The following is a 17,922-nucleotide window of genomic DNA, read 5'->3' on the forward strand; positions in this document are numbered from 1 at the left end:
ATTTAGAAACATGTATGATTTTGAAAAATATGGCCAAAAATATTTTCTTAAAGTTTAATTTCTTACTTCATTTTTGCTTGTTTATTTATATTGTAATATATTTCACATACTTTATTTACTTTAAAGTTAAAAAAATTGGTTTAACGTTTTATTAAGATTATGATAAAGTTAACAGACAGTTTGACTTGTTGAATCTGTAAAACATTTTACAAAGATTTTACGTGATATTAATTCCGTTCTTATTTGTGCTGAAATAAAAAATAAAACTTCTTTATCATTTGATATTTGTTTATTTTTTGTCAAGTATTGCTTTAATCTAAACTATATTTAAATAAACAAATTATAACATTTCCTCTGCTAATTATTTTATAAAACCTCGGTTTAATAATTAATCGTAGATGCAAGATTAAACAAAACTTAAATTTTTATTAAGTTTATGTATTTAATTCTAATAAATAACTTAAACTTAATTAGGTTTTTTTTTTGTTTCTAAAACTCACTAAAAATAATAAACTACATTAAAGTAAGATTTTCTTTAGTGTTACTAAATCTAAAAGTTAGCTAAAATGTCACTAAAACTACAACTACGGCCCGCGAAGATTATGTAAACTTGAAATTTGACCTGCAAGTACCAACTGCCTGCCGACCAATGATCTAAATTCTTGATTTTTGTGCATTAGTTTTTTACAAAATGGAAAATGTTTGCATCTAGCTTATTTACTAATGAGGTCTTTTATAAATATCTTACTAAATCCGAGCTTTTTTTACTTTTTTTTAGATAATAATTGCTGATGTATGAAGAATTTTATTATAAAACTTAAAAAAAACTGGTTGAATTCTAATCTGTCCTTTATACATTTTAAGCTAAAGCAGTAAAGTTTTTAATTGTTTTAAAATGTTATACAGGAATGTAAAAAGAAATTAATAATAATAAATAAATTACTGAAAACAATTTGTCTGAAATATGTTTCTGCTAAGCGTGCCACATTTACCTGCTCGCTAGCCGAAGAATTTTCTTGCGCGGGCCGCATTCCATTTCAAAAAAAAACGTGCTTGCGAGCTGCAGATTTCTCTTTTGTGGCCTGCACTTTGCCAACCCCTGATCTAGAATGAAAAAAACAACAAAAAGCTTTTATGAGAGCTATAGTTTTCACATCAAGGTTTCACATTGACCAGATTTGTAAAGATATAAAAATATTAGTACAAACATGAAAACGGCATATAGAAAATATTCGTTAAAAACATGCAATTACAAATATTAGTAAAGCTAGGTTAATTTAAGCCTTTAGACTTCGGAAAAGCGTAAGCTATTAGAATAATTTCCGATGCTTATAATTTTGTTTAAATAGAATTAATTATAACATGACTATTAAATATTAATATGAACTTCTGTGTTTTTTTTATTTAACGACTTTATGAATTATCCTAAATACTAGCAATTTGTTAGTTTAAACATGCATCTAACTATACAATGATTGCTTAGATAACAACGTTAGCTAACTATGTAGCTAAATCATAGTTGGTAACTACTCATCCTACCTAGCTAATTCCTAATTGTATGCTAAAATTAACTTAGTAGGTAACTGATACTTTTAAGTTATTTTTACTTTGTAGTTAATTTATACTTAGTAGCTAACTAATTTTTTTAACAGCTTCAACTTTGTTAATTTATAAGCTTTCACATCTTACTTTCAGATTGACATAATAAAAGATATTTTATAATTTTAAGTAAAAACCTTAAGACGGCTATATAAGATTTTAGTTGAATTAATGCTAATATTTATATCACTAAAATTTGTTTGATTTTAGGTGTTTAAAGCGTACTTCGAAAATCTAAGACCCTTAGCAACAGTTCCGATTCTTATTTTTGTTATGTAAACAGAAATAACCATAATATAATAATTTAAATTTTATTTATACACTTATAGTTTCTATTAATATTCTATTTGATTAAATTTTTTCTCAAATTAAATAATTTGTCATTATAACTCATTCTTTTGCATATACTTTGATAGCTCACTTACCCATAGTAGCTAACTTATACTTAGTAGCCAACTAGTACATGGTAGCTAACTTTTAATTGATAACTATTTCAAATTTGGTAGCTAACTCATACTTAGAAGCTAACTCTCACTAAATAGTTAAATATTACTCCGTAGCTAACTTAACTTGGTAGCTAACTCCTTCTTGGTAGAAAATTCCTATTTAGTAGCTAAAACTTGACAATTAAATAAACATGCAGAGTTTAGTAGAATGCGAACTATATATAGGCTATTTCTTGGAAAACTACTAGGCTCACAAAAGTTGGCTGATCAATAAAGTCGCAATTAGAAAATAACAAACGGTACAATCAAAACGTCTATTTAAAAAGAAAACAGTTAGCTAAATAATAATCTTTTAGTAAAATAAAGTTATAAAATCAACAAGATATTAATTTAATTTTTATGTTACTAATAATACTCACAATGTACGTATCATTGATAAAATATATTCTAAATTATAAATTTCAGCAACAATGCAACTATCACATCTCAGTAGATCGCAACAGTACAAATTTCACATCATAGTTGATCCAAACAATACAACTATCAAATAACAGTAGAACCCAACATTATAACTATCACATCACAGAAGATTGAAACAATATAACTTTAACATCACAGTTAGTTGCAATCACACTCAAAGTTTTTTATAGAATTGCTTAGACTTTTATAAAGTTGTTTAATCGTTTATGAACTGAAATTTCAAACCTAATAAAATGAGAACGTAAAGTTTTATTGTTTTCTTTAAAGTTTTAAGTTATTCTAGTAATTAGTCCTTTTAGTTTGTGACAATAGGCTGAATGTGACCTTTTTTGTAAAACAATTTCGTTACCGTTGGTAACCAGGGATAAAGGAAATGCACTTTGCGAATCTATAACAACTTTGAAAAGTAATAAGTGTTTTAAAGATATGCTTAACTACTTGGTAGTTAACTGCTACCTGGAAACTTACTGCTACTTGGTAGCTAACTTCTATTTTGTAGATAACTCCTACTTGGTAGCTAACTACACTTGGTAGCTAACTCTTACTTGATAGCTAAAACTTGACAATTCTAAAAATTATGCAAAGTCTAATAAAAGGCCAACTGTCCTGTCTGGTATACTGCCTATTTCTTTGAAAACTACTAGGCTCACAAAAGTTGGCTGATCAATAAAGTCACAATTACAAATTCCTAACGATATAATCAAAATAACTATTTGAAAACAAAGTAGTTAGCTAATTGATATGCTTTAAGAAAAATAAAGTTATAAAAATAACAAGAAAGCAATTTATTTTTTATTATTTTGATAGTAGTCATGAATAAATGTTTATGATTTATATGCTATAACCTACATATGACTGATAAGATATATTCTAAATTATAATTTCAGCAACAATACAACTATCTTCTCACAGTAGATCGCAATGATACAACTATCACATCACAGTACATCGCAATAATACAACTATCACATCACAGTAGATTGTAACTATAAAAATTTTACATCACAGTTAATTGCAATTACACTCAATGTTTTATAGAGTTGCTTTAACGTTTATGAATTTAAATTTGAAACCTAATATAATGAGAACGTAAAGTTTTATTGATTTTCTTAGAGTTTTGAGTTATTATAAAAAAATAAAACTTTTACAAAGTGACATTAGACTGAATGTGACCTGTTTTTGTAAACACTTTTTCGTTAACGTTGGTAACCAGGGATATAGGTCAACAGCCAGTAAATCGCCCCCTAAAAACAGTATTAGCTCTTCATCCTTAGCCCCTGTACCTGAAAATAACTTAATTTAAAAAGCTTTTAAATTTCAGTTTCAAGTAAAAACTGCTAAAAGTTTAGTTTAATTTATATAATTACAAATATCACTGAAGTTAGGTTAATTAAAGGTATTCAACTTCGACAGAGCTGTAACTATCAGTAACAAATTCTGATAAATTTCATTTTTGTTTAAAAAGAAATAACCATCTTATTTTTACAAATAACAATTCACAGAATGTTTTGTTATTTTAGGTTTTTATTAACTATCCTTAAAACAAGCAATTAGTTAAATTAAATTTATTATATCTAATGGTGGCAAACTTATACTTAAAAGTTAACTCCTACTTAATAGCTAACACCTGTTTGGTAACCATGTATGAATTAGCTATCAAGTTTAAATTAGCTATCTAGTAGGAGTTAGCTACCAAATATAAGTTGGCTACCAATTATGAGTTAGCAACCTGTCGTAAGTTAGCTACCAAGTTGGAGTTAGATAACAACTTTAAGTTAGCAACAAAGTTTGAGTTAGCTCTCAAGTAAGAGTTAGCTATCAAGTTTTAGTTAGCTACGAGGTATGAGTTCGCTATCAAGTAAGAGTTAGCTATCAAGTAGGAGTTAGCTAAAAAGTATGAGTTAGCTACCAAGTTGGAGTTAGCTAAAAAGTATAACTTAGCTACCAAGTATGTGATAGCTAATAAGTACAAGTTAGCTAACAAGTAGGAGTTAGTTACTAAGTAAGTATAATTTTAAAGCATGAATTGTCTTCTAAATAACATTTTGCTGATAAGTAGGAGCTAGCTAGGTAGGATGAGATAAGTTAGCTTCAAAGTATGAGTTGGCTACTAAGTAGAAGTTAGCTAGCAAAGGGTGAAATAGCTATCAATAGTTAATTAGCTACCAAGTTAGATATTATGGCTAATTAAGTTATCTTAGTATATGCAATATAGTTATTTAAACTAACAAATTGCCGAATTAAAGGATAGTTCTAAAATCGTGAAATAACAACAATTTGTAGTTTCTATTTTATTTTATAATTCTATGATGGTTATTTCTAGGTAAACGACAATGATAATTATCGGAAAATATTGCAGAGAATTACAGCATTTTTGAAGTTGAAAGGCATAAATTAACCTAAGTTCAGTGTTTTTTTTTTAATTGCATAAATTGAACTAAAATATTCTATTAGCCACTTTTATGTTTAAACTGATAATTTGAAAGCCTTTTCAAATCGGGTCACTTTCTGGTACAAGGGCTAGGAATGAAGAGCTAATACTGTTTAGAGCGGAATATTTAATGGCCAAATAACTTGTGAAACCTTTTAACCACATTCATAAAGTATGTGAATACTAAGTTTAAGTTACTTACCAACTTTAAGGTAGCTACAGTAAGTAGGACTTAGAAACCAAGTTTGAGTTAGCTACCAAATATGAGTTTGCTACCAAGTATAAGTTAGCTACCAACTAGCAATTCGCTACTATATAGTAAGTCGCACCAAGTAGGAGTTAGCTTTGACGTATGGGTTAGTTTCCTTGTAAGAGTAAGCTTTTAAGTAGTAATTAGCTACCCATTGAGTTAGCTACTAAGTAGGAGTTAGCTACAAGGTATTACTTTACTACCAAGAACAAGTTAGCTACAAGGTAGTACTTAACTAGCATATATTTACGCAACTATTTTAAAGACTTGGTAATATTAAAAATTGCTGTAGATTAAGATAAGTGTATTTCTTATATGCCTGGTTACCGATGCTAACGCAAAAGTTTTTACAGTAACTGATCTAATCGAGTCTTCTGTCACTAAATAAAAGGACTGCTTACTTAGAATTACGTAAAACTTTAAACAAAACAATAAAACTCTGCGTTGTCATTATATTCGGTTCAAATTAAGAATCACAAACTTAAATGCATTTCTATAAAAGACTTAGAATCTCTACTAAACTTTGAGTGTGATTGCAATTAACTGTGATTTGATAGTTTCATTGCTCCAATCTACTTCTTTCATACGATAGTTGTATCATTGCAATATACCGTAATTTTAAAGTTGTATTGTTGCGATCTAGTATGATGTGATAGTTGAGTTGTTGGGATCTACTGTGATGTGATAGTTGTATTGTTGGGATCTACTGTGATGTGATAGTTGTATTGTTGTTAAAATTTTTAATCTTGAATATAATAAACAATTGATTCGTATAAAATAACATATAAAATTATAAGCATCAATTGGTGACTACTAACAAATTGATAATAATAAATAAATAATTTTTTGTTATTTTTATAATCTTATTTGTCATAAACATTATTTATTTAGTAAAATTCTTTCTTTTTTAATTCTAGTTTTGTTTATACTGTTAATTAGTTCGTAATTGTAACATTGTCATTTAGCTCACATTAGTGAGCCTACTAGTACTCCACAAAATAGGCGGGATAGTTCGCCTTTTGTTAGACTTTGCATAAATTGAAAAATTGTCAAGTTTAAGCTACAAAGGATGTTGGCTACCAATAAGAGTTAGCTTACAAGAAAAAGTTAGCTACTAAATATGAGTTAGTTGTAAAGTGTGAATTAGCTAACAAGTAGAGATTAGGTAACAAGTAGAAGTTAGCTACCAATCATTAGTTAGCTACCAACTATGAGTAGCTATCAAGTAAAATTTTTGCTACAAAGTTCGAGTTAGTTATCAAGTTAAAGTTTGCTACCAAATATGAGTTTGCTACCAAAAGTTATGTTAGCTACGAATTATGATTCAGCTACCAAGTTTAGGTTAGCTACTAAGTATGAGATGGCTACCAGGTATGAGCTAGTAACTCAGTACGACTTAGCTACCAATATCAGTTAGCTATCAACATTAGTTAGCAACCAATTATGAATTAGCTACCAAGTATGAGTTAGCTTCCAAGTTTTGGGTTACTACCAAGTATGAGTTGGCTATTATGTTTAAGGTAGCTATCAAGTACAAGTCCACTACTATGTATGACCTAGCTATCAAGTAGAGGTAGCTGTCAAACTTGCACGAGCTCACAAAATTGCATGATCGTACAAAACTGCACGAGTGCATAAATTTGCACGAAAATAGTTTGGCACAAAGTAACTTTTGAAGAAGGGAAAAAATATGCATGAATATAGTTTTTACAAATAGATGATATCGCAAGGACACTATTTTGTACGGGTTAGCATTATTTTTTTTTATAGTTATGATAGAAGTTTTAATTTTGATTCTTTTAATATTAAGATGTTTTTTTTAATATCACTGTAATTCCTAACCCTTACCCTCAGTTGGTAAGTTTTTTCTTTTTAGCTTAATAATATGATCATTATTTATTTATACTTTTACTTATAATAATATATTATACAAACTGTATAGCTTAATTAGCTATGTTTTATAACTTTAAAGCTATTTCATACTTGATAGCTATCTCACCAATCAAGCTAACTTATATTAGTAGCTAACTACTTCAAAGTAGCTTACTCATAATTGGTAGCTAAATCCTACTTGGTAGCGATCTCGTACATAGAAGCTAATCCTACTTAATAGCTAACTTCTATTTGGTAGCTAATTCATACTTAGTAGCTAAGTAAAACTTGTTAGCTAGACATACTATACAGCTAAAAACTACTTGGTACCTAACCTATACCCGGTAGCTAACTCCTACTTGGTAGCTAGCTCCAACTTTGTAGATTACTCTTTTTCTAGATAATCTATTAATTTTACTTTTACGACTTCCTCTACTTATTCTTTATTTTATATTAATTTTTAGACTTAATATACTGAACTTAATTTTTTAACTTATTTTACATTTTTTACTTGTTTTAATTCTTCTTTCTCTTCTAGTAATTTAACCTTTTTTACTTATTCTATTTATTTTAATTCATGAACTTATTTCACTTTATCACTTATTTAACTGCTGCTTCTTCTTCTACCTCTAACACTTATTCTACTTCTGTAACTTACTTTACTGCTTTAATTTCCTATAGTTATTCTAATTCTCTTACTTATTTTACTTCTTTAACTTATTCGAATTCTTTTACCTCATCTACTTCTTCTACCACTTCTACTTGTTCTATTTCTTTAATCTATTTTACTTATATTACATTTTAAATTCTTGAGCTTCTATCACTTCCTCTAGTTATTCTACCTCTTTTACTTTTTCTACCTCTTCTAATTTTTTTATTGTTTTTTTTTTATCTCCAACTTAATTCTACTACTCTACCTCCTTTATTTATTTCACCTCTTCTACTTCTTTTAATTCTACGACTTCCTTTACTTATTCTACCACTTCTACTATTTCTATTTATTTTACAACTTCTACTTGTTCGACATCTTATACTTTTTTTTACTTTTTCTGGTTTTTTTACCTACTGTAATATTCTTTTTCTTTTAGCACTTTTACTTATTTTACTTCTTCTACTTCTTAAACTTATTCTACTTCTTATACTGACTCTACTGCTTATACTTCTTATACTTTTTCTACTTTTTATACTTTTTGAACTTTTTTTATTTCTAAAATCTATTTTACTTATTTTAAAACTTCTACTTACTTTGTTTACTTTACCGCTTTTACTCATTAAACATATTGAACTTTTATTTATTCTTCTACTTATAATACTTTTCTACATCTTCTACCTCTTTTAATTGTTGTACATCTTCTACATTTTTTTATTCTCCTATTAAATTCTACTAATTATACCTCTGATACTTATTTTACCTCTTGTACTTCTTTTACTTATTCTACCACTTCTACTTTTTCTACTTATTTTACTTCTTTTTCTTTTATACTTCCTTGACTTCTTCTACCTATTATACATCTTTTACCTCTTCTACTGGTTATTCTTCTTATAATTATTTTATTGTATCTACTTCCTATACTTTTATTACTTTTTTTTTTTTTTACTATGAGCAAAGTTTGTCTATAAGCCGTTTTGATGTTTATTCTGATAATTTTAAAACATTTTCAGATCTGGTCACTTTTTAGTACAGGGGCTAGGGATGAAAAGCTATTAGTGATTTTAGGGGCCGATTTGAATACCATTGATCTATGAACCCTTTTAGCCATATTCAAAGATTTTGAAATGAATAAGTTTGTGAATATCAAGTGTTAGTTAGCTACCGAGTTGTAGTTAGTTACCGCGTAGCAGTTAACTATTAAGTATTTACGCACATCTTTAAAATATTTGATACTTTTTAAAGTTGTTATAGGTTATCATAAGTGTATTTCCTAGATGCCTAGTTACCAACGGTAATGCAAAATTTTTACAAAAACAGGTCAAATCGAGGCTTCTGTCACTAACTTAAAGAACTACTCTCTGAAAATAACGTAAAACTTTAAACGAAACAATAAAACTATATTTCTCGTTTTTTAGGTTTGAGATTTAAGATCATAAATTTAAATGTAACTCTATAAAAGACTTAGCATTTCTATAAAGCTCTGAAAGTGATTTCTATTAACAGTGATTTGATAATTTTATTGTTCCAATCTACTATGATGTGACAGTTGTTTCGATGCAATATACTGTGATGTGATAGTTGTATTGTTGAGATCTACTGTGATGTGATAGTTGAACTGTTGAAATCTACTGTGATATGATAGTTGTAATGTTGCAATCTACTGTGATGTGGTAGTTGTACTGTTGCTGAAATTTATAATTTAGAATATATCTACTCAATGAAAAGTATATATAATAGCATATAAATATATGGCACCAATTAGTGATAACTAATAAAATGAAAGAACACAAATTGCTTTCTTGTTATTTTTATAACTTTTTTTTTGCTTATTTATTCACATTAAAGTGTTTTTTTACTACTTGTTTTGATTGTACATTTAATAATTTGTATTGGTAACTCTATTCTTAGTTGTATTTTTCTAAGACGAAGCAATTTAAAAAAAAAAAAACTTTGAGTGTGATTGCAATTAACTGTGATGTTAAAGTTATATTGATTTAATTTATTTTGATATGATAGTTGTATTGTTGGGAAATACTGTGATGTGATAGTTGTATTGTTGGGATCTACTGTGATGTGATAGTTGTACTGTTGCAATCTACTGTGATGTGATAGTTTTAATATTTTTTAAATTTATAATTTACAATATATTTAACCAGTACCAGTCACAAACAAATTAGTTATTTAACACGTATATTGTTCAAAAAATTAAAAAAAAAAATAAAAAAAAAGTTTATAGCATCATTAAACTTATTTTAATAAGTATGTTTATAAAAAAAACTACTTTTTTTTTAAAAAAGGTTCTATAAGAAGAAAATAGAAAAAACAAATAATTTTTAGTAAGGCCCCACTTAAAAAGTCAAAACCCAATTCAAAGAATTATTCTATTTAATTAAAAACAAAGGACCATTCTCTAGAATGAAAAAAAAAAATTAATTAGCTATTAAGATAAGGAAAATTATTGGGTCTTAAGTTTAGACTTTTTATAAAATTCCTAAAAAACGCTCACAAGCTAAGTTTATGCTCGTCGTATATTGTTCAAAATAGACGTTTGTTATTTGAATATCCTGTTTAAGAACTACACTAAACTAAACTACTAAACAATGACATAATGAACCCCTGTGGCTCCTTTACTGCTCATGACCCTCAAGCAACCATGAAACCCTGATCTATATCATCAACTCCAGAATATTTAATGTAAATTTCAACTTATGACCTCATTGCCCAGTTTAGGAAACTCTAATAGATACTTCTTATAATTAATTTATGAAAAAGTTGTCACTTAATTTGTTATATGAAGGTTTTAGGTTATAATGATTAAAATTTAATAAAATTAATAAAAGTTATTGTTAGACAAATTTTGTTTTAGGATTCATTTTTTAAATTTTATAAGCAATGTTATATATAGTTTCGCAAAAATAAAATATATATAGCTTAAATGTTTTTAACAATTAATAAACATCTTATAAAAATATTAAAACTTTTAATTTTATCTAAGTGTTTACTTGCATTTAAATTCAATTGTTATAGCATTCTATTTTTATAAAAAATGCTTCATTTTAATAAAAAAATATTATCAAGTACTAGGTAAACGCTATTATGTTTTGTAAAAGTAAAAATCTTAGTCATTGGTGAACTTATTAACTGTTACAAGTTTTTTTATAACACTAATCATCCAAAAAGAGATCAAAACTAGTTTTTAAATTAAATATATTTTTTTTTTGCATGAAGAATTTTAAATATTACATATTTAAGTTATTTAGACTTTTTATATTATCAGATGCTATTTTTAGAATGTTTTTGAGACAACCTAAATAAAAGCTGTTTTTTTTATTAAGCTCATTTTTACGAACCTAGAAAATTAAAAACATTTTTGTACATATCTATTGACAAAGATCTTTGAGGATTTTTAAGTTATCTTTTATTAATAACCAAAAGAATCATAAAGTAATTAGATTTTTCTTTATATATATAAGGTAAAACAAAAGTGAATTTGTTCTTTGTGCAATATAATTTTTACAGTACTAAAGTTTAGAAGAAATTTGTGAAAAATAATGTTTAATGTTAGTTAATTATTTCTATGAACTTATATATCATATATTATTGGTAGTAATTAGTTTTTTCATTAAACTAAAGTTTCCTTTATTAATTAATAATCACAAACTTAGCAGAAATTAAAAAATAAATCAAAATAAATAGGTATCATCTTTTTAATAGTTTAATAATTAATAAATTTAAAGAACCAAGTAAGTAATTATATCCCTTATAGCCAAAGTTGCCCTAAATAGAACGACATAGCTAAATGTCGAAAGAATTTATTTTGAAAATTATAACAAAATACTGAACATTATCACAAGATTTTGATAAACATGTAAAGTTTTACGACAATTTAGCAAAGAAAATTATATATGTGTTGCTTGTGTCAATGTTAGTTAAAATAAGCTATAAAATAAAGTTAATTTGTTTAAGTTAAAAAAAAACCTTAAATGAATGGTATTAGTTCTAAATGTTAGTTGTTAAGTATCAATATAAAACCTAGTTTGCACTAAAAATGTTTAGTTTTATATTGGAACAAAATTTTATTAAAAATTAAGAGTTCATTAAAAAAATTTTGCTAAAATTAAATAATGTGTTTTTGTTATTTATTTAAGTTTGAATTATGATTTCCCAAAGTAGGCGAGTAAGTCCCTCTTTTGGAGATTTTTTGGAGAAACTAACGACGCGATAACTAGTGAGGCACCAACAACTAACTTACATTGTATACTCTTGTGCATGAGATGAAGAGTAGATAAAAAAAACTAAAGGATAATTAACTAGATATTTTACATTTAGACGAGATATCTTGGGGCTTTTTATAAAAAGGAACAACTTTTGATAAATATTTAAATAACAAATATTTATGGTAAGAGTGCGATTAGGAAAAAAAGGTTTACGAAACTGAGGTTTATACAAATACAAATTTTTAGTAACGAGTCAAGGTTTAATTGATTGCCAGTTTTACTGCTGTTTTATTTAGCTGAACATCAAATATTCTAAAATCAGTCAACCAGTAAGACGTTTATCTAATGTGAGATCACACTTTTAAGATATATAAACCAGCCACAGTTTGATGACAGTGAGTTCTAGTTTAGACCTTCAAAATGTAGTTCTAGTTTCGGACTGAATTATTACTTAAATTGTTTGTTTAAAATAGTTTTTAAATTTTTTATTCAGTATTTTGTTGTTTTTTGAATAGACTTTCAATTCAACTATATATAGTTAAAATATATTCCTGCAGGATATATTTTTTTATAATAGTTTTGACCAAATTTAAAGTATTTCATACTGTACATGGTTTTTTAGCAGATTTGCCTCAAAATCTGAGAAATCCTGGAATTTTGTAACTTAAGCTAAAATACCTAAAATTAAGAGATATTTAAATAAAAGCCTGAAATTTTGAACAAAATTCACTTAAAATCTGGGATTTTAAACAACTTTAACATGTAAAATAGTAAAATTTTGATTTGTCACGTAAAAAGCTATTATGTAGATAAAAAGAATTTATCATTGTAAAGTATGGATGTTGGTACAGTTAATTTAAAGGTACTTCAGATGTAACTGAATATCAAACTGCATTTAAATTATGTGTTTTAATCTGAGCGAAAATTTCTAGAAAACTCTTGTTTATCCAAGCGTATAAGAGAAAATGAATCTGATGAAACTTTTCATAGGCTATGTTGAGCCATATATAAATACTTATCAGTTGGATAAAAGATCATAGCTTGTGCTGTAAACATGTAGTTCCATAGTAGACATATATTTTTTTTGATTGTTTTATGAAAAGTTTTTTATTAAAGAATGTTTTCTTTTTACATGAATTTTTAGTTGAAACAGTTAAAACTTTTTGTGATTTAAACATTTAAAAGTATAATTCTTTCAGATTTAATTGTGTTTAATGGTTTATATAATATACAAAGTAGTTTGTAAAGCATACAGTTTTTATATTTTTATTTTTTTTATATGTTTTAGTGTTTGCAATTGTTCTTCAATACAATATTATCAAAGAATCACCAATCTTTTATGTAACTGGTAAATAAGACCAAGACAATACTTTACACAAACAAATTTTACTTATATGATACTTTTTTTTAGGCAGTATTTATCACACTTTTATCTCACGTTTTTTTTTTTACCTTTGTCACTTTATTTTTATAGTGCAATTTACTTAGCAGTATATAAAGAGAAATCTTTCATTAAATTTTGCATTTAACTTTTAAGAAGAAATACTCACATCTACTTTCTGCCCCTTTTAAAAATCCTTAAGATTTAACCATAACCAGTAAGGCTAGGAGGTTGTCAATACTAACAGCCATTATATTGGTCATAAAAAACAAAGTATCATAGGGGGTTTAAATAATGAGTCACTAAAAATTAGTGACAGTTTAAGTCTACAATAACTTAAAAGAACTGACAATTTTTATGTCCACTAAGTCAAAAAAGAAATGATTAAGTTTTAGCCTACAAGTTAAAATAAAACTGCCAAATTTAAGTCCACAAATTAAAATAGAACTGACAAAATACAAGTCCTAATAACTTTCAAAAGTATTAAAAATGTATAAGTAAAAATTAGTCACAATAAGTTGTGACCAATTTTAGTTCAAACTGATTCATTTTTAACTTATGTGAGACTCTTAAATCTTAATAGCATAATTAAAAAAGACAATATTTTAGAGTAACTAAGAAAGTAAAATGTTGAAAATATTTATTTGAGTGACATTTTTTATTAAAACATATGTTTTTTTATAATATTTTTTGTAATTTGTTTTGCCTAGTTATCAATTTTTTTTTTATTTTAATATTCTGAAAAAGCTTTAAGAGAATTATAAGTACTATTAATATTCCTAAATATGAGAAATTTCAATCAATGTTTTGAAAACATTTTTTTTTCTTATTACTAGCTACTTTAAGTTTCCTATTCAACTGTTTTTGAAACTAATTTAGTATTTTTTATACTTATCAGTCTTTTATATTTCTCTGCTTTTACTTGAAATAACTAAGAAGATTCCACTGATTGACAATTAAAATTACTTTTCATCAATTTTTATAAATATTCTCCTAGCAAAAACATAAGAAAATATTAAGTTGAGACCAAACATGTTAAAATGCAGTACTTTGTTTACTCGAGCGTGAAAATAATAACTTAAAAAAAACAAAGTTTATAAGCTAAACTACTATAGTATTTATTAGCATTTTAACAAGTCCGGTAGAGACTGTTTTCGTGCACATAAACAAATAAACTTAAACATAATAAGATATAAAATAAGTCGACCAGAAAGCAAGTTGAACTGATGTAAGTTTACAATTTTAAGATATAGTTGTATCAGTTGGATGGCAGTGAGTTCTAGTCAAGACCTCCAGATGAAGTTCCAGATTTTGACACGATGAATGTTTTAATTTTTCTTGTAAAGATGTTTGTTGAACAATTCTCAGTACACATGTAATTGATTTTTTGATTTAAATTGCATTTAAATTATACATTTTTAAAGTATATTCTTGCTAAACTTAATAATTATGTTAAAGTTTTGACCTCATTTAAAGTATTTTATATTGTGCATAGTTATTTATATTTGCTAGTATTCGAATTGTTCTCTAATACAATATGTTCATTCAATGTCATGATTAGTTTATATAGAGCAGTTCTAAGTATAATTTTATATCAGTAATAACCAATGAACTTTACCGCAAGATCAACAACAACAGCATCCGAGACAATCCTAAGACCGGTTTCGTCCTTATTAGGACTCATCAGGCACGAATAGTCGCGAGAAACCGCTATTGTGATCTTAAACAAGCGGGCTTAAGTACAAAGTACTGAAGCGACCGTTTGTTGGTAAATTGAAAAAATTCCTGTCTGATGAGTTCTTATAAGGACGAAACCGGTCGTAGGATTTTCTCGGATGCTGTTGTTGTTGATCTTGCGGTAAAATTCATTGTTTATTATCGATTGCATAAAACATAACAACTTCGTTGATGATGGCCGAAATAAATACTGGCTAAAATATTAGTAATAATTAGGCCGTTGTTGTCATTTATTTATTGTGGAGTATAAAGTAGGTTTAAAGCACAATACATTCATAACTTCACTTCCCTGTCAGTATTAAAATGTTTTGAGTTTGTATTTTTAATACAAAACAAACTATAATATTTTGTTGAAGTATACTTTTAGTTTTGACTTATATAACCAAGAGTTACAGCTTTCATCATTATGGGCTGTGCCACTCTAGTGGCAATTGTCTCTTTTTTTACTTTCTTCTTTTTTCTCAAGCGATATAAATTGAACGTTCTTGAGTTCAGACAGTTCAGTTTTTTTAGTTTTTTACTTGATTGAATGGTCTGAACTCAGTGCAGCTTTTGCTGCACTTAAGTTTTAATGGTTTTAATCTTGTTGAAGTGATTTCGATTTTAGAATGTTTTTTTAGTTTGGTTTAAACATGTAGTGTTTAATTTCTGTTATTCTAGTGTAATGTTGTGCAGTTTTTTATCATCTTTTAGTTTCGCATTTCATTGTAAATATATTCATGATCACAAATTCGAACTCAATTTAAATTAAGTAACTGATTTATTAAACATTTAGTAAATAGTAAGTAATTCATTTTAGTTTATTTAAGTCAATTATAATTTAAGCGTTATCTTGGGGACTTCTACTTTATAAGTTAGAGCGCACGTTGCGTATTAAACCAGGCCAAAAATAGTTATATAAGTAGAACCTCTGTGAGATAGCGTCATGATGACCCGGACGTCCAGTTATTTATAGCTGGAATCGAACACAGATACCTTCATTAAAATTTTTACATTTGTTAGATGGTGACTTGAAAACAGAGTAAAATAAACTTTATTAATAATATTATAAATTCGATAAATTAAAGGGCATTTATTTAACCCAGTCATTTGGTCTGTAAAGTTTTAAAAATGAGTTTAAAATTTCTAGTTGGAAAAACAACTAAGTAGTTCGAGTTTGTGAGAGATTTGTGTTGTTTTTTGCAAAAAGTAATTAGCTTTATTATGTTGAATTTTATGTTAAAGTGGTTTGGGAAAAGCTAATAGACATGTGTTAGAACTAAAATGTGTTTGTTGTGTAGATATTATTGCAATTTATGTTGAAGCGTTTTTTCAAAATGAGTTTTAAACTTGTACGAGCAAGTTTAAACAAAAGTTTGTCTTGTTTTCAAGTTGTTCCGCGTTTTGTCAAATTAATTAAATATCGCTCAATCGTTTTAAACATTTTATTAAAAATTAAAATGTAACTAAAGGCTTCAAATAATAAAACTTTCTTATAACAAAAAGAGTTTTAAACGTCTATAAAAGTTAGCAACTGTAAAGTTTAATTGTTTTGTTTTTAAACAATCGGTTAATTTGAACTATAATGGATAATAAACTTTTTAAACTACAAGTAAAAACATTGTTGTTTTTTCGTTCGTCCTTGTAAAAATATTTGTATGAGGTTATTAAAACTTGTTTTCGAGTGCATAATCGGTTATTGAAGTGAAATTTCTTAAGTTTATTAAACTTAATTTAGTTTTATATTTAGCAACAATGTTATGTTCAAACTTTAAACTATAATATTTAAAGTTTTTTTTTTACAATGACCTTGTTAATTGCTTGTAACAAACTTTATTGGCATGTTTTTTGTTGTTATACACTTCAGCTAACTTATAAAAACACAATTTTAATAAGGTCATTTGAGCTATTAATATCTTATTCAACATTTAAACGCTAACAACAACTTTGTTTTTAACTTTCTTAGAATGTTAAAGTTTTATAAATTAGTATAAAGTTCAAGAGCTATATATTTTTACGAAACAAATTTAAGCTTTTGAAATGAATATAATTGTTTGTTTTGTCAACTAACTCATGTTGAATGTGAAATGTTTTTTATTTTAAAGCTTGTAGAGAATTACTGTATACTGATTGGAGCAAAAAATGTTTTTTCAATTAGCTTAAAACATACAAGACTTTTAAGATAAAAATAAATAGACTAATCGACTAATGAAATGTTATTGCTAACTAAAAGCATGTAACTTGTTACTTTTTTTATGTTTTAACTTGTTTTTAAAATTGATATAAAGTAGTGTTACGTATTTCTATTTGGACTTTCGCACGAACGGCCCGAGAAACGAATCGGCGAGGAGCGGTACGAGGAGACCGAGCTTCATGTACGAGGAGAGGAACGAGGAGATGTACGGAGAGACGGATCAGAGGATTCCGTAGCGCCAAGAGACCGCTGGTTGAGGCAAGGAGACGGTTCCGTAGGGCCAAGAGACCGCGGGTTGAGGCAAGGAGACGGTTCCGTAGGGCCAAGAGACCGCGGGTTGAGGCAAAGAGACGGTTCCGTAGGGCCAAGAGACCGCTGGTTGAGGCAAGGAGACGGTTCCGTAGGGCCAAGAGACCGCTGGTTGAGGCAAGGAGACGGATTCCGTGGCGCCAAGAGACCGTTGGGTGAGGCGAGGGGACGTATCAGCATAAACCGGTCAAACGACGTGGAGATGTACAAGGGCGGAGCGAGTTTCAGCAGCAAAGAACTTTTTAAAAAAAAAACATTTGTCTGTCATTTAGAAAACTGTATTATACTTTTATTAACTTTGTGTATTTTAAATTAATGCTTTTTAAACTAAGGAGATATAAGTCGGCGGTCGTTTTTTCGTTAATTTTTCTATAT

At 27.3% G+C, this 17,922-nt stretch overlaps 1 protein-coding gene across 1 annotated transcript in view; it reads left to right on the forward strand.

Annotated features, from left to right (window-relative positions):
• The window catches only part of LOC145836809 (kelch-like protein 25), a 38,300-nt gene extending 20,826 nt beyond the window's left edge, over positions 1-17,474 (forward strand). Inside the window, exon 2 of the mRNA XM_082944582.1 lies at positions 17,333-17,474. Within this exon, the coding sequence (XP_082800708.1) occupies positions 17,333-17,474 (142 nt within the window). The remainder of the gene's footprint in view (positions 1-17,332) is intronic.
• Positions 17,475-17,922: the final 448 nt, after the last annotated feature.

This window comes from Thalia democratica, chromosome 5, assembly GCF_965202585.1.
Source record: "Thalia democratica chromosome 5, ktThaDemo2.hap1.1, whole genome shotgun sequence".
NCBI lineage: Eukaryota > Metazoa > Chordata > Thaliacea > Salpida > Salpidae > Thalia > Thalia democratica.